The sequence below is a fragment of the Emys orbicularis genome, chromosome 18 (assembly GCF_028017835.1).
Source record: "Emys orbicularis isolate rEmyOrb1 chromosome 18, rEmyOrb1.hap1, whole genome shotgun sequence".
NCBI lineage: Eukaryota > Metazoa > Chordata > Testudines > Emydidae > Emys > Emys orbicularis.
The window spans coordinates 18,717,107-18,743,287 of NC_088700.1; the positions used below are offsets into that span (position 1 = coordinate 18,717,107).

The following is a 26,181-nucleotide window of genomic DNA, read 5'->3' on the forward strand; positions in this document are numbered from 1 at the left end:
CCAACTCGCCAGACGTCTGCTCTCCGTGGTGCCCTTTTCAGGAGGTCGGGGTGTGGGGAGAGCAGAAACGTTCCCTGGCCAAACGCAGGGGATGGCAGAGGCTGCTGAAGTGGGTTTCTCCAGATCTCTCTCCGGCATCTCGGGTACAATCCAAGTACAATTGCATTGAGTTGGACCTCCAGCCAGGAGCTCAGCTGAACACTAGGGGTGGTATATAACCCAATACGCAATGGGACATCCATGCCTCTCGTGGGTGACCTGTGTCTCAGACTTCCATTAACGCTAAGGGGAACTGGGGCCATGTAGCTAGCTGGGGAATCGACTCAGCAGACACACGAGCTGCATGCAGGTAATGTAACGTTTAAAACATGAGATACAGCTGAAACACCTGGTGTGTAAAGTCTCGTGAATGAGCTGCTTAGACCTTCAATGCAGAATATGGACCAGGAGCCCGGCCTTCAAATCCTTTCCTCTGCTACAGATACATTCCAACTTCCATGTGTATTTTAGATGCCATTTTTTCTATTTTTAAATGGGTGGTGCCCAGTCTAAACCACTTGGGGCCTCCCAAAGTGCCTTGCCTTGGGAATCAAAACCTGTCTCTTCCAAGATATTTTATGGAGAATGTTATACAAATGTTTAAAATATGCTTCTAAGAATAAATAAAACCCAGCTTTATTTAAAGCTAGCGACACGCTCTCATTCCTGACTGAGCGGTGACATCACTCCAGACAGACCAACGAAAGGGAGATGTTCCACATGGAGGGTTGGGGGTGGGATGGGGCGGAGCCAGAATGTTTGGGGCCAGTGGCGGAGTTCCTCTAAATTCAGAAGGAGGGCTTTGATTTGATGTCCAGTCTGGGGCCCGCTATGTAGTTGGTAAGTGCATATACATGGGCGCATCCAAAAGTAGACTGGGGCTTAGGCGGGTGTGCGTGGCAGAGAACTTGGGCTTTGGGGTCCTAGGTTAGGGCCTAGCTCTAAGTGGATTTGTAATCCAGTTGCAGTTTCGGGCCCTGCTGTGCTAGGCGCTGTACACACACTCACTCTCTCTCCTCTCTCTCTGCCCCAAAGAGCATACAATGTAAATACATAAGAGAAAAGGGTGGGAGAAAGGGGGTGGCAGTGTTCCCACTTTACAGATAGGGAAGTGAAGCACAGAAAGACCAGGGGTCTACAAAAAAACAATGGTGGAACCAGGAACTGAATCCACATCTCCTGAGTCCCTGTCCCGTGGCTTAAGTAGACCATCTCTCCTTCACTGTTAGTGAAAATGGTGAGCTCTGGGACATTCCATGTGATGGTGGGAACCTAGGACTTAATTGTAATGAGGGTAACTGGCCAGGGTGACCTCCCTGGCCGTGCTATCTGGCTGGCTAAGGTCAGTGAATGGCTTCTTAACATGGTGTGTGTTCAGCTGGGATATCACTTAGCACACTGCACTGGGATTTGAGAGACTTGGGTTCTAATCCTGACTCAGCTACCAGCCTGCTGGTCGACCGTCCCTGCTGTGTGCCTCGGTTTCTTTATCTGTAGAATGGGGACAGTGATACTGACCTCCTTGGTACAGCACTTTAAGATCTATTGAGGAAAAAAGTGGTATCTAAGGGCTAGGTGGTATTGTTTGCTTGTTCATAAAGTCTCCCCATCAGCATATAGTCCCCGCACTGGAAAGACGAGGCTGGTGAATTAAGGACTCAAGTTTCTATCTGTTAAACCTTCAATAGAATAATTTATTTTTTTGTGCATGTACAACTCTGGGCTGTGCAGGCCTGAGATGGCTTGTGCCTGATGTGCAGAGAGCTGAGCAGTTGTCAAAAAATCCCTTTCAACGTTTTCAAAATGACTTTTCTTTTAGAAATTTAGTTAATTTATACTAAAAATGTTGAAATCTTTGTTTGCTCTTGACTGCCTCCCTTGCAGTTTTCTGAGCAGTCCCTTGCCACTGGGGAATGGCTGGCCATTGGGGAGCCTAATTTTTGATCAGCACCATCTATTTACACGTTATCTTTCAGCCTTATGAGAAGCCAGCTGCTTCTCCCAGCCCTGGTACCACGATCAGGTGCACGCACACACACACACAAGTAGTCAAGCAATTAGCTTTATTAAAACTGGTCCTTCTTTTGGCATGAACTACAACAGGATCCTGTGAGACACACCAGCCCCTGGTGCATCCTGGTTTCCAAAGCAACCGAGCCATTGCACACGCAAGACGGTTAAACCAACTGACTGACTCCCTTATGCTCCAGCAGCAGGAGGGTGGTCAAGCTCTGCCCACCCCTGCGCTAGCCAGAGAGTGCTGAGAGAGGGCGCTGCCGTGCGGCTTTGCTCTGTTGGGAACACAGAAGGCACAGTGTGAGGGGAGCGTCCCCTTAGGGTCAGAGACCAGCACGAGCACATTGAGAGTTAGTTTCCTCCTGCCCACAAGCAGCAGGGAGAGGGGAACAGAGCCATTGGGGGGCCAGCCAGGACCATGAACAACCTGTGAGGGAGGGTAAAATAACCCCAATCTATCCCCTGGCATTCCCATCCCTCCAGCACCCGCTGATGGGCGTAGCCTGTAACACGTCCGCCTGCTCTGTCAGTCCCCAGGCGAGGGTGGCAGTGCCCACGGCCCAAGCCCCCTTGCTCCTCCAGTCAGCAGGGAAAGGCTCCTGGGATTCCTGAGTGAGAACTGAGGGTGGGTTCAAAGTCACTGGAGACGGCAGCTGTGAGGCTGAGCTGCTTGGTTCGCAGCCCGTGGCCCAGTTTAGCTCCTTGTGGGGCCGGGCCCTGCTTGGCCAGGACGATGAGGGCCTGCCCAGCAGAAAGGGTCCAAAAGCGATCTTGAAAATGGATAATTGTATAGAAGGGGAGACCATGCTTGGTTTAAAAGGAAGAAACTAAATCCCCCCCAGGGTGGGAGAATGGAGGGGAGTCCCCCATTGCGTGGGGATTATCTCCTGCCAGCTCCAGGCCAAGACTTGCACAAGCATTTTCTCTAGTGGAGCCTCCTTAGTCCTCCTCCCACTGCAGATGTTGCCCTGGAGTGCAGCAGGCCACCGCTATCTCGCGGTGAACACCGGGTAAGCCAGGTAGAAACCCAGGGCGGAACCCACGATCACCCCCAGGAAGATCCAAGTGTTGTAGGACATCACCACCAGCATCACCAGGTAACCGATCACCACCTGGGCCACGTGGAGCAGGCTCTGGCTGATGTGGTAAAGAAACCACCTTTCCAGAAAAGAAAAGCAGAGTTAACTATGGCACGAACATGTCTTGCTAGTTAGCAACATCCCCCCAGACTTCCAAGTGTGTCTGACGTGCTCCAGGAAGGGGGTACTGGCCAAAGAGGTGTGAGAGCTTATGGCCAGGAGCCCTGGTAGCGTATTGTGGGTATAACGTTAAGTGGGGTTAATTTATGTTTGCAGAGTGCGCTGAGGGCACTGTGCTGCCTGAGGGTCTGTCCGTGCTGACTGCAGTTCGTGTAATCTGCCAGCACCCAAGCTACCCAGCTAGTGCAGCTGCAGCAGCATGACCTAGCCCCGGCGTGATCACGCAGGGTTCCAGGCAGGCGTGTACGCTCCACACTGAAGTGCCTGGTACTGCAGCGTCACGTCTTCCCTCCTGTACCTGCATGATTCACGCTGGCTCGGGTATGTCTACGCAGGCCGTCATCGCTGTGCTGAGCCGCTGAGGCGTTCTGATTGTCTAGTAATGAGCTGTATCGTGGTAGCTCCTAGGGGAGCCCCACTCCTGGATCAGGATCCCATTGTGCTAGGGGCTGTACAAACACAGACCCCAAACAGCTTACGGTGTAAGACAAGAGGCGACAGGTGGATCCAGACAGATGGGGAAGCACAAGGAAACAATGGGACAATCTTCAGCAGCATGATAGGCAGTGATCTCAGCACGCTGCCGAAGCTGTGGGGGCTACAGCACCAAAATGACACCGCTCTGCAGCCCCTCCCGGCCCCCATCATCTACACTAGCTTGCTTCCTCCTCTCCTGCTGGGTTGTATATGAAACTTTGCGCCACATGGAACAGGACATGCAAGGCAGGGCGGCAAGCTCTTCAAAGTCACGTGACTTCCCCTTGCGTTGTTTGTTACCCGCATTTCGTGCCTGGTTGGCTTCCTGTTCCTTTGCAAAATCACTGGGCGGCATTAAGCTCTGAACTAAGCGTTGCCTCTTCTGCATTTTGGTTTCTGCACATATGGGCTAAAACTTGCCTTTGATTTCTTAACCCTTTCCATGCCTGGATCACTTAGGCACACTGAGCTTTTAGCCCCCAGGGTTCTAACTTGGTGGAATTCTCTACCTTGTCACCTGCTATGGTTACCACCTCATCCCAGTGTGAGCCAAAGATGCTCTTTTTAGTTAGTTGCACTTCATGTTTTAAGTACAGTGCTCCGGGGTCCATGAAAAGCTCTTTCCAGCTGCAGGCAAATAGTGAAACCGGCCTTAACTGAGCATAGAAATTGGATGCTTAACGGACATGGCCTTCTAATGAAGGAGGGTCAGAACAGTAGTCAGTACGTGTATTTTTGGGGCGATCTCTTTGTAGGCAACCTCCCATCTTCTTCCTTGAATAGGTTTTCTGTGTCAAAGGCCCAAGTTCCATTATCCCACCACTGCCAAAGCAGAAAGTGATCACGTGGGATAGGCCTGTGTGACCATAACAGATTCCCATTCCCTGTGGAGACGCTGAGGGGGGAAAGCCCTTAGCATTCCCATAATGTCCAGTGATTCGTTCCTGGCCTCAGTGGGGTCAATCCTGCACCTGTGAATGAGACTCCATCTGAGATTAAGCCTTTCATGCTAGTTACCCCCGATCACTGACGAGGGCTCCTGAAAAGACAGGGAGGGAAGCCGTTCAGCGTATTTCCTCAGACTGTTTGCCAAAGGAGCCCTGCTAGAGAAATGTGGTTGGCCAGAAAATAAGAGCGTAATTGGGATGGCTTAGCTCACGATACAGGCGGTGCCTGAGGGAAGATGAGATCGAGTGGGATTAATTGGTTCCGTTTTAACAGCTATAGTTGTTATGCTTTACGGGGTACAGAAAGCCTGTGGCACCTGCCACCATTTGAACCCAGAAAAACCAGTACGTTCCAGTTAACAAATCTGCAAACAACTTGTATAAAAATTCAGAGCTGGTCAGAACTCAGAATTCCTGTCCCATGGGAAATTCCAAACGTTTGTGGGGAAAAGTGTTCTGAATTGGAACAAAAATTCAAAATTTCCTGGGGATTCCAAAACTTCATTGAGGAAAAATCAAAATGACCGTTTGTTCTCACTCGATCGGCTCGACATGTTTATATTCCGGTTTTATAATTTAAACATACCAATGCAACCAAGATGAAAAGAAACGGTTCGATAATTTCCCCTTGAATCAGCATTTTCCAATGGAAAACTGTTCCTCTGGAACAATTCCAAACAGCGCTAAGACTGAACTCCTCCGGCTGCGGCCCTGCTGGGTGGGGCAGTGCCGGCTCCCTGGGTTGGGTGTGCTGGTGATCGACAGTCCCTGTCACGCAGCCCTTTCCCACCCCCAGCCGGTGTCGCTGCCCGGCAACCCCGCCACTCCCAGTGGGACAGGGCAGTAGTCCCTCTTGACTTTGAAGATGAGGGAGCAGCTGGGCACCCCTTGAAGCCAATGGGCAAAGCAAGAAAACACCTGTGGCATGGGGGGAGCTGAGACCTGAGTTAGGTGTAGGAGGGAGGGGGCAGCAGCCCATGGGGGTGGGGGAGAAGGAGCTGAGACAGTACGGGGCAAACATGAGGGCAGGAGCACTTAGTGGAGGACGACAGTTGGGCAGAGGCCACCTACTGAGAGGGGTTTGGGGATCCTGGGATCCTCATCTCCCCTGACCTGCGTCTCACTGACCAGGAACAGAGCTCTGGGGAAGGAGGAGGAGCAGTGCCAGCAACTTCACCCCCTTCCTGGCCTTAGGGGGCAGGGCGCAGGAGATGCCAGAGATGGGGTGGGAGCTGCAAATCCTGCTGGAGCAATCTAGCTGCTCCCTGTCTGAGGGGCCAGGCTGCCCCCAGGCAGTGGGGGGAATGGGGAAAGCAGTCAGTCGGGTGAGGATTGCCTGTAGAGGGCTCTGAACACCCGCAGAGTGTTGAATTGGCAGTGTCGGGAACCTCTCCCCCGTCAGCTTTGCGGCCTCCCCTGACCCGGCCTATCTGGTGGGCACCCTCCTCTCACTGTGTATTGCACTGTTCATCTTCACCTCGCATCCCCAGCCATAGGCGCCAACTCCAGGGGTGCTCCGGGGCTGGAGCACCCACAGGAAAAAATTAATGGGTGCTCTGCACCCACTGGCAGCCAAGCTCCCCTCACCCCCCGCCCCACCTCCTCCTCCTCACCCCAGCGCGCTGCGTCCCCGCTCCTCCGCCTACCTCCCAGCGCTTCCCACCCAGCTGCCGCCAAACAGCTGTTTGGCAGCATTAGCAGGCTCCAGGAGGGGGGGAGGAACAGGAACGCAGTGCGCTCAGGGGAGGAGGCAGGGAAGAGGCGGGGCCAGGGCAGGGATTTGGGGAAGGGTTTGGAATGAGGGTGGGGAAGGGGTGGGAAGAGGTGGGGCCGGGGGCAGAAGGGGGGTCCAGCACCCATGGGAAAGAGGGGAAGTCGGCGCCTATGCCCCCTGCGCTCTTCAGATGTGAGCACTTGAGCATGAGGAGGAAGGTTCCCTGGAAGCTACTGCAGGGTCTCTTACACCTTCCTCTGAAGCAGCCGGCACTGGCCACTGTCAGAGACAGGCCGCTGGTCTGGACAGACCCTGGGTCTAGCGTGGCCAATTTTGGTTGGACGTATTCCCGGAGGTTTCATCACATGACATACTCTTTAATGAAAGAGTAATCTTGAATTCCTGGAGACTCCAGGACAATCCTGGAGGCTTGGCAACCCTATGATGGGACCACACAGCAAACGGTGCTTAAAGCCCTTGGGCCTCCACTGTGTAGCAGGCGATAGCGAAAGCCTCAGACGGGGACTGGGTTACCTTTTTGAGGTGGTGTTTTGCTGACCCAGGTTGGAGTTGACAGACCCTGTCTCCGGCTCCCCGAGTGATTCCTGACTGAGGGTGGTGGGGATGGCCAGTATCGTCTGGCGAAGGAGTTTGGTTTTGCTGATCTTGATGGCTTCGTACAATGCTGCTAGCAGCAGAACCACCAGCACCGAGAGCACCATCCCTGCAAGGCAAACACCATTCAGCTTGACCAGCAAGAGAGTCAGGACCATCCCTGCAACGGAAGGACCATTTAACTTGCCACGAAGCAGCGAGTGTTTCATGGGACTCTGAACAGTAAGTTTTAGAGGGAGTCCCTTCTTCTAAGGAAGTTTCCTGATCAAATACAGTAGCTGATCCTCAGCATCTGCCTTTCCCCCACCCTTATTCCGCTCTTCATCCCCATCCCATCAGGCTGCAAAGATCCGATCCAGTAGGAAAGGGGCAGTGGTGCTTCTAGTGACATCTGCCTCTACCCACCCCAACGGGTCTCCCCATCTCTTCTGCTCTGCTCATCCCAGATGGGGCCAGAACCTCTTCCGAGTGAAGGACATGGGGTACAAAGTTCTTATTGAGCCCTCTGGCAGAACTGCCCACTTTCCATTTCATAATGGCACCCCCTCCCCGCACCTTAGCATTGCTGGAGTGGCAGCAGGCCGGTGTGTGATTCACTGATCAGTCCTCATGAGACTGTGCAAATCATTGTATATTCTCTGGGCATCTTCTCCCAAGTCCCATCCCAATCTGTGACCAAACCAATACTCTTCCCCTGCTATGGGAGACTTAGAGGCTGAGTTTAAACACTCTCTTAGTCTTCTGCTAGGTCTCTTTGTAGCTTTTATTGGCATTGTTTTTTGCATAAATGTAGTGCTTGTGTACATGGTATAATGGATAAGGCAGGCATGTGATAAATAACTGCTCTACATCCTCATTTGTCTCCTCCCTCGCTGTCCCAGTCGTGGCCCACTCTGGACCAGAGATGGCCAGCTGTTGTAATTTGTGCCTATCAAATGTGTGCTGTGCGTCAATCCCTACTGAGCAATAGCGTGGACCATCTTTCAGTGGCTTGTGATGTAGTAGCGACAGTTTGGGGTATTCGGTGAATTCCACACGGAGAGATCAGGGCTATTACGGGGGACAGGAGGGGACCTCCGGAGATCAGGCGTGGGGCTGGGGGCAGGCAGTGGGTTTGTATGGAATGCTGGAGAACACATTCTCTGTTGGAATTTTTCTGTGCATGCAAGTTCCTATTCTCCCAGTCCTTGATTTGGTGTCTGTCACTACAGCGAAAACAGTGAGTAAGCTGAATAGCCGCCCTTATTCCCTCCTCTACTTATCACCTACTCAGCACAGATTATGGCCTCTGCTAGAGTAAACATGAACGAACTACATAGCTGATAACCACCCATAATCAGCTGCTCTCTGAGCTATGTTTTACGGTACAAATTACTTGGGTCTAATTTCTATCGCTCAGGGGTGGGAATAATCCACAGATTCTGTTCTTACCTGCAGGGGTGTGGACATTCCAGAAGTCAAACAAAAGTACCACCTTGTCGGAGAAGTAGAAATACATCTGGCGGAGAAGCAAAGCAAAGGCAAAAGTTAGGAGCAGGATTGGGGTGGAATGTAGAAACAGTAGCCCCATCTCTTACCAGCCGGTGACAGATTTCCAGCTGTAGAGAGAGACCCATGATCGCTAATTACAGCATCTCATAGATGGTGCCTCAGCACCTTTTATAAATGACAGTAAAAACATTTCTTCCAGTGAGTTTAGTGTTGATAAAAGTTGCCAGGTTGAGAGGCCAGAGCGTCTCTGCATATCGACAGAATGGGAGGAGCACGGCCAATACACAGAGTGAGTAAAGATAGACAGACCTGGCAAGTTCCGGCAACATTTTGGGAGATCTGACTGAATTAAGTTTAAATAGCTTTGGAGCCCATTGTATTACAAATGCAAAGTGGATGTGTTATTGTGGGATTGTGCATAACTTCTCTAGGGGGGCGGACGTGGCCAATGTAAACCCTGCTGGGAAGTGTTATGAGCTTCAAAAGACTGCTTTACAGATTGGGCCAGACAAGGAGGCACTGTCAGGTTGAACAAAGTGGATTTCCTAGGAAATATCTGGAGGGAGGGGAATGCAGATGCCCAACTCCAGACCCAAGCTTTTGAGCTGCTGTCGGGCAGATTACCTCTTCCCGGTCTCTGCAGATCAAAGATAAAGAAGGGACTCACCGGCTAAGTCTACACTACAAGCTAGGGGTGTGGTTCCCCTGCTCACGTACACATGCTCACGCTCGCTCTCATCAAGCAAGCAGGAGTATGAATAACAGTGTAACCGCAGTGGGCAGCATGGGTAGTGGCAGTGGAGGCACAGCTGAGCCGTGCCGAGTACATACCCACCGGTTTCAGGCAGTGTTCGTGTTCTGAGCAAAAGCTGTTCTGAATTTGTGACCACAGAAAACCCGCCTGGTGGAGTCTGAAGGACTATTCACCTGCCAGAGCCCACGCTGGAGTTGGGGGAAAGGGCGGATTACTGGTAAGCTTATTAGCTGGCGTGTAAGTTCTTTTATCGTTTTAATGTGTTTTCTCTGTAATGCTTTCACCTGAAGAATAACTGTGCTTGCTTGCAAAGGGCAGTGTGGTCACTTATAGCTGTGGGCAAGTATGCTGTTTATAGCCACTGAGGAGAAAGCAAAGCAGGCCTGCTTAGGCAGTCTGACTGGCTGGGGAACTCACCGCGAACACAGGGAGATGTGCAGCCTGGTCAGGAGGGAGCGAGACGCAGGTCTCTGACCGAGAGGTGAGGGCTGGGACCTGGGAGCCTAAGAGTGGGTGCCCTTATAGACTCATAGACTTTAAGGTCAGAAGGGAGCGTTATGATCTTCTAGTCTGACCTCCTGCACAACACAGGCCACAGAATCTCACCCACCCACTCCTGTAACAAATCCCTGACCTATGTTTGAGCTACTGAAGTCCTCAACTTGTGGTTGGACCATGGAGGGGGAACACAGGTGCAGTTTCCCTGGACTGTGACAGAAGGGACCACTGTTAAGGCTCTGTCTAAACATCTTAGGTACTTACATGACCCCCATTATCATGGCATCTGAGCTCCTCCCAGTCTTTATCCCTGTGAGGTGCTGTTATCCCCATTTTACAGATGGAGAACAGAGACTAAGTGACATGTCCCAGGTCACCCAGGAAGTCTGTAGGAGAACCGGGAATTGAGTCTAGGTCTCCTAAGTCCTAACCACTGGGCCATCCTTCCCCTTAAGTTAGGAGGTACTGCTCAACCTCTGTAGCACGTCCAGCCCTTGGCCTGGCAGCGGGGACGCCCACAGGTGTGTAGCTTGTGTTGCAGATGCCGCCTGTCCATTATGAATCGGGCTGAGACCAGCAACTCAAGTCGTAGGCCTCCAAGGTGCGTGTTAAAGAGTGGGACATTTCCACCCAGCTCTGTGCACGTTCTCTCTCTCCCGGCTAGCTACTCTGTGCTCCTCATGGTGGTAGCTAGAGTCCAGCACAGGCCAGGAGCGGCTGCGGCGTGCATGGAACATGCTATCCCTCACGGCCCAGGTCGCTCTGGATGTGTTTCGCCCAGCGGTTAATTGGTTTTCATATTCTCCCCCTCTCCTCCAGTTACCAGGGCTGCCTGGGCATGGAGTGTTGTGGAGGGGTACACCCAGCTCTCCTGCATCACTGCCATTGTGCCTCTTGGTCTGGAGCTGGTTTAGGCTCCTAAATCAGCCTGAGCCCTAGAGATTGCACAGGGCCGATATCTAGGAGCCAGATGTGCTCCCGTGGAAACAGGGAGGAGCAAACTGAATTGCCCCATCTGCAGCTGCACTGGAAGGGAGGAACTCCCCACTGCAGGAGGGCAGCAGCTGTACTGCCCATGCCCACTCCCAGGGATGCCACCCAAAGCTGCCCTCCCTTACGTTCTGCTGACGCTCGACAGGATCCTTCCTGGGAGATGTATTGAATGAGCGTGTCTCACTGATGGCCTGGCCCTGCCCTCTTCCTGGCATGCGCTGTTCAGCTCCAGGTCCGCAGCTGGGGGGCTTGTAATTGGCTTCTGCTGTCTTATGCCCACTTTCAAGGCAGATTTTCTGCAGCCTGGTGGGGGCCGGTGCAAGAGGTTTGATTTGAAATAAATAAAAGGCTGGGTGGCCGGCCTGGGGGCTGAAATCCTCCTTCTCTGCACCATAAGCAGTTAGGTACATAATTCCCCACATGCCGCCCCCAGCGCGCCCAACCCTGGTCTGGAGAGGCCACCTCTGGAGGTGATGGTGGTTCTTGGCTTCTTTCTGAGACTGCCAACAGAGGAAGTCATGGGTGATGGGTCCTATGAGCTGGCAACTTATCTGATCTGTTCCCACCACTTCCTTCTCCACAGGCTTCAGCCAGCCAGCAAATGATGATTGTTGTTGCTTGGAGCCAAGTCAGTGAATGGCTCCGGTTTCCCATTCCCTCACCCCTGAGCCATCCAGTCCCCCTCTCCAGCTCCTCTCACCCAGGGGTGGCTCCAGGCACCAGCGCAGCAAGCGCGTGCCTGGGGCGGCAAGCCACGGGGGGCGGCCTGCCGGTTGCTGTGAGGGCCGCAGTTAGGCGGCCTTCGGTGGCACGCCTGCGGGGGGGTCCGCCGGTCCCGCGGCTTCGGCGGCAGGCAGCCGAAGGGGCGGGACCAGCGGACCACCCGCAGGCATGCCGCCGAAGGCTGCCTAACTGCCGTGCTTGGGGAGGCAAAAAACATAGAGCCGCCCCTGCCCTCACCCTTCCCTTTCCCCACCTCTTTATCTCAGGGCAGGCCCCTCTGCTTTGGCAAAGTCTCTTCCAGGTGATCACACAGTGGAGAGGGTTCCATTAACAACTAAAAGCAACCTCCCAGGATTGAGCCAACAGTAACTCAAGCGAGCTCGTGCTCTGCCTTCATTTCTCCAAAGCCTCGTTGGGCACCGAAGTATCAGAGATCATTGATTTACTTCTGTAAACCTCTTGGAACTGCATGACGTTGCGGAACCAAACTGAAGGGCTCTTAGCAGGTTTGCCTCTTGGCAGATCCCTCCTGTACTGGATCTTCACTTCAAAGGGCAAATTCAGTTTGCTCCACTTCTGTTTGAGCTCCGCCCTCTGAGAGGGGAAGCCACCTTGCACTAAGACCGACCCCAGGCAGAACAGAATCAGGTGTGGGGAAGGGATTGACGGTTTGGGAACGCAGAGCACTCACAACTCCCACTGAAATCAGTGGATCTCAAACACTTCCAAAAATCAGCCCCAAGGTGCTTGGTATGTTAGAGGGAGTGAGTCGTGATGCATGATGTACTCTTGCACTTATATAGCTGTTTGCAAGCATGAATAAAGCCTCACAGGATTGTTTGGGGGGGGGGGGAAGCAGGTAGGGGGTTGCATTTTATAAGTAAACTGAAGCATGGAGAGGATAAGAAACCTAACTATGGTTACACAGCGAATCAAGAATAGAACCCAGGAGTCCTGGCTCCTACCTAATTCTTACAACTGGGGTGGGCAAACTTTTTGGCCCGAGGGCCACATCTGGGAATATAAATTGTATGGCGGGCCATGAATGCTCACAAAATTGGGGTTGGGGTGCAGGCTGAGGAGTTTGGGGTGCAGGAGGGTGCTCCGGGCTGGGACCGAGGGGTTTGGAGGGCGGGAGGGGGATCAGGGCTGGGGCAGGGGGTTGGGGTGTAGGGGAAGGTCAGGGTGCAGGCTCTGGGCAGCGCTTACCTCAAGGGGCTCCAGGAAGCAGCGGCATGTCCATTCTCTGGCTCCTATGCGGAGGCGCAGCCAGGCGGCTCTGCACGCTGCCTGTCCGCAGTTCCTGGCCAATGGGAGCTGCGGGGGTGGCATGCAGAACAGAGCCCCCTGGCTGCCCCTACATGTAGGAACTGGAGTGGGGCCATGCCACTGCTTCTGGGACCTGCGTGGAGTGGCCCCCGACCCTGCTCCCCGACTGGAGCGCCAGAGCAGGGCAAGCCCCAGACCCCACTCCCCAGTGGGAGCTCGAGGGCTGGATTAAAACGGCTGGCGGGCCAAATCCAGCCCATGGGCCATAGTTTGCCCACCCCTTCTTACAAAGATAGTATCGTTATCCCCATTTTACAGATGGGGAAACTGAGGCACCGAGTAGTGACATGACTTGCCCACATGATTTGACTTGTTTCTCTCACTTTTAACGCAGCCTCAGTCAGCATGTAGAGCGTGATCCTGAACTGAGCCCTTGCTCATCATGACTGCAGCACACTCAGCAGGAAGCCCGTGGTCTGGCCAGACAAAAAGGAGCAACCTTGAGTTTTACCTTGGCGAGGCAGAGCTAATGGCAGGCAGTGAGAAGGGTGCCATGTGTCTCAAGCAGCTGGCCAGCCGTAGCTGATTACAGGCAATCTGCTCAGAGAGTCAAGGCAGTTTCACTTCTCGGTGGAGCAGAGGGGTTTCAATGCCTGTGCAAAAAGCAACAGAGAGTCCTGTGGCACCTTATAGCTTATAGCATAAGCTCCAATACATCTGTTAGTCTATAAGGTGCCACAGGACTCTCTGTTGCTTTTTACAGATCCAGACTAACACGGCAACCCCTCTGATACTTAATGCTTGTGTAGTGACCTGCCTTTGTGATTGTGAAGTGCTCTAAGCTGTGTTTCCCTTTGCACTGGGAGTTTAGGAGAGATTCTCCAGCGGGGTGCTTTTCTCTGTGGGAGGGCCATGGTGACTTACCAGTAGGGCTAGGGAAAATCCACTACACTAGGAGTTATGGCAGATCCCTCCAAAAGCAGCATTAGGCTGGTAACGCCGCATTCACCGTGGGAAGGGAGCGGAGCGGCACCAGGGGCTAGGTACCAGTAAGTGTTGGGAAATGGGGGGCTGTTCCTATGTTAATGCATCATTTTGTGAACTTCCTAGCACGAAAACAGGGGCTTTCCAGGATTATGCACTACAGTGTGTGGATTTCAATAGTACCTGTCCACTCTCTCCCACATGCACATGCTAGTCTGAGGCCTAGACTATGAGAAAAGGTTTTTTTCCCCCAATAGAACTGGCTCAATCAAGCTAGTTTAAGTTGATGGAAAACCCCCACTTAGCATTGATGAATGCAGTTTAACCCCCTTGGCTTGAATTTAGCAGGCTGCAGCAGGACTTAACCCTGCTGAAAAAAGCACCTTTCTTCCTAGTCTAGACAGATCCTCAGGTGCAGCAGGTGGTGGACTGACTTCCAACCCAGTATGTGCTGGGAGCTCCTGAGCGAGGACTTTGGAAGGTCCTGAAAAGGGGGACACACTGCAGGCCATTCAGATGCCGCCTGAGGCCATTAGCCTATAGCAGGGGTCGGCAACGTTCGGCACGCGGCTCGCCAGGGTAAGCACCCTAGCGGGCCGGGCCAGTTTATTTACCTGCTGATGCGGCAGGTTCGGCCGATCGCGGCCCCCACTCGCCGCGGTTCGCCGTCCCAGGCCAATGGGGGCGGCGGGAAGCGGCGCGGGCCGAAGGATGTGCTGGCCGCGGCTTCCCGCCGCCCCCATTGGCCCGGGACGGCGAACCGCGGCCAGTGGGGGCCGCGATCGGCCGAACCTGCCACGTCAGCAGGTAAATAAACTGGCCCGGCCCGCTAGGGTGCTTACCCTGGCGAGCCGCGTGCCAAACGTTGCTGACCCCTGGCCTATAGCCTTGTGGTTAGAGCACAGCATTGGGAGGCGAAAGACTTGGACTTTTCTCCTAGCTGCCACTTGCCCACTCTGTGTGACCTTGGGCAAATCACTTCGTCCAAGCCAGAAAGTCACTTCCTCTGAACATGGAGCACTTTTCTCCAGCCACGCACAAGACTTTCCTCCTAAGAAGGGAAGGCTTCAGATAGCACAGGAACCACTCTGGTAAGATCTCTCTCTTCTGCCTACAGATAAATGCATGGCTGCTGTATGTTCCTGCATCTTACTCAGACCTGGTCATCTATGGGCAATGCTACCAATTTCTAAACCAAGGTTCTCTTTCTGGACCCAGCCAGTCTCATCTGAATGCCCATTTTTACAAAACCAATGTTGCTTCCTGCAGTAAATGGCTTTCATCATGTTGCAATTGCACCATGATTAAGGTTGATAGGCACGTATCTCACATGGTGCACTGAACCTCCTACGTATATGGCGCCATAATTGCTTGGATTCTTGTTCCTTTGGCTTTGCTGAAGGAAAAAGAAAAAGTTGTTCAATCAGATGCCCCGAAGACAAGGGACAGATTTTACCTTGACGTACCCAGTCAGTGTTAACCTTAGACCTCCTCCTCTCACAGGGTTGACCTCCATTGGCTACACCGAGGTTATAAAGCACTTGTGCCTGGTTTCCATTAGCATTTTACACCCAGAGATGCATTTTTAGCTCTCTTTTTGCAGCGAAGGCCTAGCCTTTGCCTTGTTAATTACATGCCACATACAACTGCAGTGTTTGCTAATGACATGAGCAGATGATGCATTTTGTACAATAATCTCCATTATGCATCTGAAGGGACCTGCCTGGGCTAGAAATATTGCCTAATAGCTGTAGTATTCATCCAGTAAACAGGATCTAATTATATGCTTAGTCTGTACATTGTGAAGTGCATATTATCACCTGTAATTGGCTCATTCTTTTGAATTTTCTTTGGCAGCAGATTTATAATAATAGTGTTTAAATGAGACTATATTAGGACTTGGCATACTTAACCCATCAATCTCAAACACTTCATTATGGTGGTAGCGTTTTTTCCCCCCTTTCAAATGGGAAAATGTGAGCGCAGAAATATTCAGAGACTTGCCCAGGGTGTCTCAGCCAGGATTTGAACCCAGATCCCTGGACTTTTAGTCCTGTGCTCAGTCCAATAATTACATTTACCACCTTCAAATGCACGAATCCTGCTGGTGGTTACTGGGCCATTTGTTTTTGTCTGAAGGGCTATGGCTGGAATCCTAAACTGGGGATTGGATGGCATTTTGTCTTCTGGTTGGCCTTTTCCTTTCCATGTGTTGCAAGATGAGAAACTGGCTATCCCTAACTCAGGAGGAAACGCTACACGCTGTAAGGACAGAGCTCTGCTCCCTGGGCCAAATCTCCCTGGCACATTTCCTATGCAAGGATGCTGGGGGCTGGTTTACCCCCAGCCCAAGTTAGAGGGATGCCGTAATTGGCAGCCAGGCTACTGAAGACCCCTATGGGCTGTTCCAGCTGTCCCCAGATGCCAGAGTTTAGGAACACCCCTGCCAAGCCTCACCCCCCTCCCCTGATACTCCTGAAACTGTGGCTTCTCTGGGTGTGGTACAGAGCTGGATATGCCTACTGGGCTGCCCCCCTGCATTGGATATATTTCTCAGGAGCACCTATGGCTACTTTATGGTTCCTTCATGGTGGCTGTGGTGTTGTGAAGAAGCCATGGGGCACCCAAGAATTGGGTTTCTCTTGTGTCCTGTCACTGTGAGTCAGCGGCAGGAAGACTGTTCCTTTGCTGAAACCGGCTACTCCTCAGCACCGCTGCTACTCCCACAGAGAGTCAAAAGGGGAGGATGGGCTTGGGGTGAAGGGGCAGGATCAGGAGCCATCCTACATCTCTGACTTCCTGTGTGACCGTGAGCAAGCTAGGGAGTCTCTCTGTGAAATGGGGAGGGGACTTCCCTAGTGGGGCCATAATGAGCGTCCAGCAACTTGAGATGATCTGGTATTAAAGCACTTAGTGCCACAACATGGAATCCTTGGATTGTCGCTAAAGAGCTGTTGTTATGTGTTGTTTATTTGTATTGCAGGAGCACGCGAGCCCCAGTCATGGCCCGGGACCCTGTTGTGCGAGGCGCTGTATGTTGAGACCAGGGACGGCTTTAAGCCGATTCGGCCGATTCCCCAGAATGGGGCCCCGCGCCTAAGAGGGCCCCACAACGTCCGGGGCTGCCGGCGGAGCGGAAAAAAAAAAAAAAAAAAAAAAAAGCCGCGTCCTGCTTCTCCCCCTCCCTCCAGTGCTTGCGCCGCCATACAGCTGATCAGCACAAGCCTGGGAGGGAGGGGGGAGGAGGAGGAATGCGACGTGCTGGGGAAGAGGTGGGGCCAGGCCGGGGATTTGGGGAGGGATCCAATGGGGCAGGGAGGGGCGGGGTTGGGGCGGGGCCGGGGATTTGGGGAGGGATCCAATGGGGCAGGGAGGGGCGGGGCCAGGGCGGGGATTTGGGGAGGGATCCAATGGGGCAGGGAGGAGGCGGAGTCGGGGCGGGGCCGGGGCAGAGTTGGGGCGGAGGGGGGTGCACGAGACAATTCGCGTCCTGGCGTGGGGCCCCACACCTGCTAAAGCCGGCCCTGGTTGAGACAATGGGGGTGGGTTCCAAACGTACCGTATGTCTGCCCAGGAGTTGGCTAAACCTGCTGGTAGAGTGCAGTGTAAGGGAATGTCTACACTTAAATCACTAGAGCTCTGCCACTGCTGTGCCTGGTATAGACACTACCTAGGTGATGGGAGGGTTTCTCATGTCCACCTTCCTGAGCGGTGGTAGCGAGGTGGATGGCAGAATGCTTCCACTGACCTAGTGCTGTCTACACCGGGAATTAGGTCTGTATAACTACATCTCGCCAGGGTTTGGATTTTCCACGCCCCTGGGAGACGCAAGCCTACGATACAAAGATGGGCTACAGATTCTTGCGAAGAGGCAATACACTCTGCAGTTCTCCCTCCCCAGTCCATTCACACACCGGCATTTTATGTCAGAAGATACGTCTCCACCGAGCCGAGAGGTGTAATTCCCAGCCCGGGTCGACAGAGACATGCTCGCTCTCTAGCAGTGTGGCCATGGTGACACGGGTGACAGCTCAGACTAGCCACCCGAGTACAATCCCGCCTGACCCTCTGGGGACTGACTGGTCCAGCTAGCCTGAGCCACCCCACCGTCCATGCTGTCATAGCCACACTGCTATTTTTAGGGCTAGCTCAAGCACAACCCGTGCATGTCTGTGTATCCACACTGGGAATTACACCTGCCAGTCGCAGTGTACGCATCCCCAGGCAGAGAGCGCGCTCCGTTTCACACAGGGCGAAGTGATCCTGAATGGCCGGCCGGGAGCCAGGTGCCAGCAGATGATCTGCGCAATACAGTAGAACTTCAGAATTACGAATACCTCGGGCATGGAGGGTGTTCGTAACTCGGAACAAAACGCTATGGTTGTTCTTTCAAAAGTTTACAACTGAACATTGACTTAATACAGCTTTGAAACTTTATTATGCAGAAGAAAAATGCTGCTTTTAACTATCTTAATTTAAACCAAACAAGCACAGAAACAGTTTCCTTTTTTTAAACTTTCCCTTTATTTTTTTTTTTAGTAGTTTACGTTTAACATAGCACTGTACAAGTTTGTGTTTATTTGGTTTTTTGGGGTCTCTGCTGCTGCCTGATTGTGTACTTCTGGTCCTAAACGAGGTGTGTGGTTGACTGGTCAGTTCGTAACTCTGGTGCGCCTAACGCTGAGGTTCTACTGTACGTCAGTGCACAGCCCCACAACGGGCTTTGTTGGGTCCTTTCACAGCCAATCCAAGGCCTGGGCTACAGTTAAAACTATGGCACTTGCTGTAGCTATGCAGACCTAACCCCCAGTGTAGACACAGCTAGTTTGACAGAAGAACGCTGTCACAGTTCAGGGTAACTACACCTGTATTCCCCCTCCATGGTCCTCCAAGAGCACCCACTCTAGGCTGCCGGCTCCTCAGCCATCACCTCTCTTGGGCTGTAATACCTTGGTCTAATTTTGGTTGTTGGGATTAGTGTGTGGCTGTGATATACAGGAGGTCAGACTAGATGAGCTGGTGGTCCCTTCTGGCCTTGAACTCTGTGACTCTCTCCCTTCTTACTAGGGTGTTTCCAGGCAGCATAGTTCCCTGCGTGCATTGTGTTATTCCCCAGCAAGTGAGACTTCCTACACAGGCCTGTTCTGCTTTCTCCTCAGTGGCTATAAACAGTGTAATTTCCCACAGTTATAAATTACCACACAACCCCTTCTAAGCAAGTACGTTTACTGTCAAGGTGAAAGCATTCCAGAGAAAATAATAAAAGAACCCACATGCACGGCCATAATCTTACCAGAGATGATTCCCCCACCCCCGGCTCCAACAAGAGCCTTGGCAAGTAAAGAGTTCTTCAGAAAAGACCCTTGCTGGGGGTTGTAGTTACAAGTTCATTACAGCTGTTAGCTCAGGACAAGCAACCCCATGAATCTGTGAGGACCTCCCATATGCAGTTCGAGGCTTTGACCTTCAGATTCTGGGAATGGATAATCAACAGACAATGGGTTTCTCCTTAGGATGTAGCTTCAAAAGGTTGGGTCTGGAGGTAGGAATTTGCATTCGTCTCTTCCCAACTATTTCTGAGGAAATCCACTCAACTTCACAGGTTCCTCAGGATTGGGCACGTTGTTTAAAATAGTTATTGGATGCTCCTAACACTTGCCAGGATTCACACTGGCCACATCCTAATAATTAATGGAGATATCCCATCTCCTAGAACTGGAAGGGACCTTGAAAGGTCATCGAGTCCAGCCCCCTGCCTTCACTAGCAGGACCAAGTACTGATTTTGCCCAGATCCCCAAGTGGTCCCCTCAAGGATTGAACTCCCAACCCTGGGTTTAGCAGGCCAATGCTCAAACCACTGAGCTATCCCTCCCTGCCTGAGAAGTTACAGACAAGTCCACAATGGTACATAAACCGGGCACTGGTAATGCAAGGCACTCCAAAGAGACTTACATTTAATTCAATCAGGCTTTTCAAGGATATTGCAGGAATGCTTCCGTTGACCTAGCTACCATCATTCAGGGAGATAGAGCTCTTACAGCGATGGCAAAGCCCCTTCTGTCATAGGAGTCTGCTTCTACACGGCGGGGTTATGGCACCGTAGCTATGCCTCTATAGCATCCTTAGTGTAGACATGGCCCAGGTGTCACCATGCAAAAAGCTAAATGATGCAAGCCTCTTCCAAGAGAGGAAGTTAACCCATTACGTGCATCAGTGCAGGCAGATAACGGTGACGCTAACACAGCCAAAGTGCTCTGACTACCACAAGGAGCATTGACCATGCAGGGCCCCAAAGTGAGCACTGCAGACATATAAAACCCATGGTCCTTGGCCCAGTGATCTTACTGTGTAAAATCAGACATGACCCAACAAGCAGTCATTGGGCGTGGATCCAGCACATAGACCGGGTATTTGACGCCCGGCATTATGTAAAGGAAGTTGCTTCGTTAGTTGGATTGTGGAAGCCATAACTACAGGGTTATACAAGGGCTTCTCTACACACACAGATTGCAGCCAGGTAGCTTAAGTCAGCTAACGGTTTTAGACCGGTGCAAACCCATGCATGGGCACACTTATATCTGTTTAAAACTTGATATATTGGAGTAGCTTGAACCTAGGAATTTACATGTGCAAGCTAAACCATTATAAGCCAGGTTTAGATCTTTTTAAGAGTCTCCATGCACACGTTTGCACGCAGTTAAACCAGTGCAATTCTGGCGTGTCTTCACTGCAGTGTTAACTTGAGGTATCTACACGCAAGTTACTCCTCTCAGGTTGGCCGAGCTCAAATGAGCGGCCACGTTGCAAACCAATACTTGGCTGCTGCATCCACACTAGTACTCTACTTCCTCGTGTTCTTTGTGCTAGCAGTCAGCTGAGCCCAGCTTTCCAGGCGATTTGTAGCAGAACTTGTCTGTCCTTTCTGGGCCCGCGGTGGGGAATTACGGGGAGGCGTTGGAGGACTGTCCAGAGGCAGTTGAGTGGAGACCACACTACAGAGTGGTCATGTTAGCAGCTGATAAGTTGTGCTGACTTGAGCCTTAGCCTATACCCCATGACAGGCTGGCTAACTTGAATTAAAAGTTTGTGTGTGTGGACAGGAAGGACTCAAATTAGGGGCAACATTTGAACTGTAAGACAAACCTGTAGTGTGTAGACTAGGCCTATGGTAAAGTTGCACCTGTGTAGCTAAATCAATGTATTTACACCAGTCTAATGCAGACATACTTAAATCGGTTTAGCCTCACTAATTTAAGCAAGGTTTAACCCAGTTGAAACGATTTAAAAAGAAGTCATCTTAGTTCCACAGTTCACGTTTTCTACTCTAGACCAGACCGAGGGGTTGCACCCAAGATTCCAGAGCTGCACTGTGACAACAGATTGACTCACCTCTGAACGTTCCAGACAGCAGGGTTAGGTTGCCTGACTTTCCCACACCTCACACCCACACAAGTGTGTTCCACTCACTGCTATGGAGGTCAGTTCTGTTTACAAGCCATCTCCTTAATTGTAACCAAAACCCTGAGCCAAATCACATGGCGAAAAAGGAACTAGAGAGACAGATTTTCCAGTGTTGCAATTCTCTTAGGGGAAATGCACATGTGATATTGGAGGGGGTTTTATGGTCAATGTGTTGTAGCTTTTAAATAATAATACTTTGCATTTACATGGCACCTTTCACCTGAGGATCCCAAAGAACTTTACAATGATTAAGATATTAATATTGCTATTTAAAAACAAAATGTTCATGTGGCTGTCAGGTTGTTAAACAGGATTTGGAGCAAATTGTGTTTAGCTCATTGGTCCTATTTCAAAACAGTGAGGGAGCGTGCCCCAGTGGATAGGGCACTCGACTGGGAGTCAGGAGACCTGGGTCCTAACCTTGCTTTAAACACTGACCACCAGAGTGATCTTGGGCAAGTCATGTCATTGCTCTGTGCCTCGATTTCCCCATCTGTAAAATGGGACTAACTATACTGTCCTTTTTGGGGGGTTTTTTTGGAAGCACTGTGAGATGTATGGATGAAAAGTGCTATAGATGAGCAAGTATAATTGTTAAAACTTATTGTAACATAATGTAATAGGAGGAGAGGTATTGGGCTAGATTAATAACCTGCTACCAAGGACTGCATGAGATTTCAGCTAGATGGAGGTAATCCTAAAGCCCAAAAGCCTCACTAGTTACTGGGGGTGAGTCACTGAGCTATGCTGGCTCAGCTCTTCAAAGATATTTAGGTGCCTAACTCCCATTAGACTATGGTATCTCATTTCACAAGAGAGAAGTCTGAGACCAGAACTCTGGATCCAAATCCCTATTGACATTTGGGGAAGTTCAGACTTGATTTGGGATCTGAATTTACAGGGCTTGCGTTCATTTCTGCTTTATAAATATCTGTATCTGATCACAATTGTGTATTAGCTCGACTCTTAGGTGATTCTATGAATTAAATTATCTGACAGTCGAATCACTCCTTAAGAAGCTAATACATCTGATGATCCAATTAACCAAAGTTAAATTTTAATTCACTACATTTTTTAGCGATAACGTTGAATTGTAGCATTCAGAACAGCCCTCCAAACAGCAGACATTAAATATACACCTCTACCTCGATATAACGCTGTCCTCGGGAGCCAAAAAATCTTACTGCGTTATAAGTGAAACCGCATGATATTGAACTTGCTTTGATCCACCGGAGTGCGCAGCCCCGCCCCCCCGGAGTGCTGCTTTACCGCGTTATATCTGAATTCGTGTTATATTGGGTCCCGTTATATCGAGGTAGCGGTGTACCAGTGAAATATCCAGTGTGTGTATGTATGATAACTGCTTATCTAATTTGCATGCATGTACTAGAATCTTGACTCCTTTTTGTTATCCTGCACCTGTGGGTTAAACAAATAGCTGGTGACTACACAAAGGATTTGAGAGATTGCTGTTTGGAGTATTGCTGTGTTTGCTGTTGCACCCTGTGGAGTAACTCACCCCAGGCCTGCTCTGTACTTAGATCGATCTAGCTCTGTCACTCAGGGCTGTGAAAAATGACCTATCCCCCAGTGTAGATGCAGCTAGAGCAACAGAAGAATTCTTTCCTTGACGTAGCTACCCCTGGTCAGGAGGTGGATTAACTACATCGATGGGAAAAAAACGTTTCCCTCATTGTAGGAAGCATCTATGCTACGCTGAAGTAAATAGGATGAAATTCAATAAGGACAAATGCAAAGTACTCCATTTAGGAAGGAGCAATCAGTTGCACACATACAAATTGGGAAATGACTGCCTAGGAAGGAGTACTGCGGAAAGGGATCTAGGGGTTATAGTGGACCACAAGCTAAATATGAGTCAACAGTGTAACACTGTTGCAAAAAACGCAAACATCATTCTAGGATGTATTAGCAGGAGTGCTGTAAGCAAGACATGAGAAGTAATTCTTCCACTCTACTCCGCACTGATTAGGCTTCAACTGGGGTATTGTGTCCAGTTCTGGGTGCCACTTTTCAGGAAAGATGTGGACAAATTGGAGAATGTCCAGAGAAGAGCAACAAAAATGATTAAAGGTCTAGAAAACATGACCTATGAGGGAAGATTGAAAAAATTGGGTTTGTTTAGTCTGGAAAAAAGAAGACTGAGGGGACATGATAATCGTTTTCAAGTTCATAAAAGACTGTTACAAGGAAGAGGGAGAAAAATTGTTCTTCTTAACCTCTGAGGCTAGGACAAGAAGCAATGGGCTGAAATTGCAGCAAGGGTGGTTTAGGTTGGATATTAGGAAAAACTTCCTAACTGTCAGGGTGGTTAAGCACTGGAATAAATTGCCTAGGGAGGTTGTGGAATCTCCATCATTGGGGATTTTTAAGAGCAGGTTAGACAAACACCTGTCAGGGATGGTCTAGATAATACTTAGTCCTGCCATGAGTGCAGAGGACTGGACTAGATGACCTCTCAAGGTCCCTTCCAGTCCCATGATTCTATAGTGACAGCTGCAGCTGTATTGCTGTAGCACTTGTAGTGTAGACGTCGCCCCATGAGGCCTGATCCAAACCCCACTGGTGTTACTGAGAGTCTTTACACTGACTTCAATGGACTCTGGATCGGGGCAGGAGTCAGGCTGTCATTACAGTGCTCACAAACGTGTAGTAATAATTGAGAAGAAGAAATTCTATAAACTGGAGTGACTCAGAAAGGCAGCATTTTCCTATGGGAAGTAGCAGAAGCCTCATCATAAGACTCATTCCTAAATAGATTAGACACTCGGTAGACTGCAGGGAACATCCTGAACCGGTAAGATGACCTTAGCTTAGGTCCTTATCTCCAACGTCAGTGATTCTGTCATTGTTTCCGTACCCCAAAAGGAGATGATTTGCTAAAATGCTGTACACCAGCGGTGCTTTACTGGTATAGGAAAACCAGGGTGCTTTCTTGGACACAGATATACTGCACCAGTATAGTAAAATTTTCTACCTATAAGGATAGTTAATCACTGACACAGACTTCCAAGGAAGGTTGGAGGTCATTGGAGATTTTTGAGAACAGGTTAAATAAACAGCTGTCAGGAATGGTCTAGGTAGACCTGGTCCTGCCTGGGTTCAGCAGGCTGGACTAGATGATCTCTTGAGGTCCTTTCCAGCCCTACATTTCTACGATTCTGTTACACTAAAACTACCCCACATGAGCAAAACCATCTATGCCAGTAAGAGCACAGCTGTCGGTATAGTTGCATCTACACTAGGGGCTTTTTCCGGCTTACCTATGTTGGTTAGGGATTACACTTCTTTGCACCCCTGACTGGCATAGCTGCGTTGGCAGAACTCTGTAGGGCAGCCCTGCCCTAAGCCAACCTGCGGAAAAAAGCAGCTGTGGTGGGGCAGGGAGGAGAAGGAGAGAGAAATCCACAAATGGTTAATGGAAAAAATTTTCATTGGAAAAATAACGTTGAAGAAATCAACGTGATCTTTGGAAAAAAGGCCAAATATCAATATATCTTGAACTAAAAAAAGTTGACCCTACCCCTTTATCTAGGACACTGATTCTCAAATGGTCAAGGGTTACTTTGGGGTACATTCAACCCTGGTTAAATCTGCCAAGCACCCCTAACTGAAAGGGCAGCAGAAGCACAGGGGCGGACAGAAGCAAACTGATGGGGAGAGGATAGAGCAGTGGGGAGCTGCAAGCACGAGTGCTAAGGGCTGCGTGCTCATAAAGTCATAGACCCAAGCAGAGATAATAAACTGCACTGATACAAAACGGGGCTGGTGAGGGTAGAAGTTACCAAGTACCCCACCCTTTGCACTGTCCTAATGTAATTACTTCTTGTAACCAAGCACTAGCTGCTGCAGGGGAAGGGGTAGGATTGAGAAGATGATTTTGACCTTAAAGTGGCCCTCCACACAATGAAAATAGGTTCAATTGGGCTGAGATGGGCCATTTTTCCAATCAGAAAGCTTAACTGCCAGGTGGGGGCGGAGGGGAAACATTCCTTCCAGTACTGAAGCAGTTACACTGCCTCGTGCTGTCCCTAATAAAGTTACTGTGTCAACATCATGCTTCCCTGCCCCCGAATAAATGGGGAGAGCGCAGCAGAGCCTTCTCTGGGCAAAACATAAACCTTTCCACTATCAATCACTTACAATCGGATTGTTAATTAAATCCCACCAATGTATCGTTTGTATTTGAAGGAAAGCCCGGCTTGTATGTATCATCTGACTCCAACCTGTAGTTTACAGTCCCGGCAGATTTCTAACCCCATCAGCCAGCAAATCTGAAATGTACTTACTTGCATCATCTTGGCTTCTTTATTTCTCCTTTGCAGTGCAACACAGCCAGAAAGAAAGGGAATGTGTAAAGTGACCCCGAAGTATGATAGCTGCTGCTCCTCTGGAAACTCAATACTTTGCGGTGGGGTGTATGTTTCAATATAGGTCACTTGCAAGCTAGATACAAATCACAGGGCTTGCACAGAATTGTGGGAGTTGTAGTGCATCATACGGGGGAAGGACTCATGGGAGATTTTTGTAGGGGGGGGGGAGAACCCTTTTCTCAGCCCCTTCTGCGTTATAGCAGCAGTTTAAAATTATTTTAATGACAGATCTAATTAATCTGAATAGACTTTGTTTGAATCCCCCTTGGAGCTGTTGCCATTTACTGACATCTTTTTTTCTTTTTGAAGGGGGGGGGGGAAATGAATACCTCGCTGTTATACTGTTCATCTATTGATCGCACAGCACTTTACAAAAAAACTCACTATTCCCATCCCCATTTTACAGATGACAAAACTGACACGTCAGAGGAGGGCAGGGTAACCTGGCTGGCGTTAGCATCTGGGACTGTGGGATTTTAGGGGCTGTCGTTCTCTCTTTGAGAACCCTCCCCACCCCCCAAAAATAGCCTTTGGCCTGATCTCCTGTGG

The 26,181-nt window shown here is 50.5% G+C and overlaps 1 protein-coding gene across 1 annotated transcript; it reads right to left on the minus strand.

The window, feature by feature from the left end:
- Positions 1-3,041: 3,041 nt before the first annotated feature.
- SLC31A2 (solute carrier family 31 member 2) lies at positions 3,042-25,653 on the minus strand. Its single transcript, XM_065418965.1, has 4 exons — positions 25,549-25,653; positions 8,499-8,565; positions 6,987-7,176; positions 3,042-3,213 (listed from the first exon to the last, which is right to left on the minus strand). The coding sequence occupies exons 1-4, from the start codon at positions 25,555-25,557 to the stop codon at positions 3,045-3,047; spliced, it is 435 nt and encodes a 144-aa protein (XP_065275037.1). The 5' UTR covers positions 25,558-25,653; the 3' UTR covers positions 3,042-3,044.
- Positions 25,654-26,181: the final 528 nt, after the last annotated feature.

Excerpts from the sequence above, each read along its gene's own strand:
- SLC31A2 (XM_065418965.1), bottom strand. Across the intron at positions 7,177-8,498 it reads GAATGTCCACACCCCTGCAG|GGATGGTGCTCTCGGTGCTG; the intron begins GTAAGAACAGAA and ends TTTGCCTTGCAG. Across the intron at positions 3,214-6,986 it reads CAAAACACCACCTCAAAAAG|GTGGTTTCTTTACCACATCA; the intron begins GTAACCCAGTCC and ends TTTTCTGGAAAG.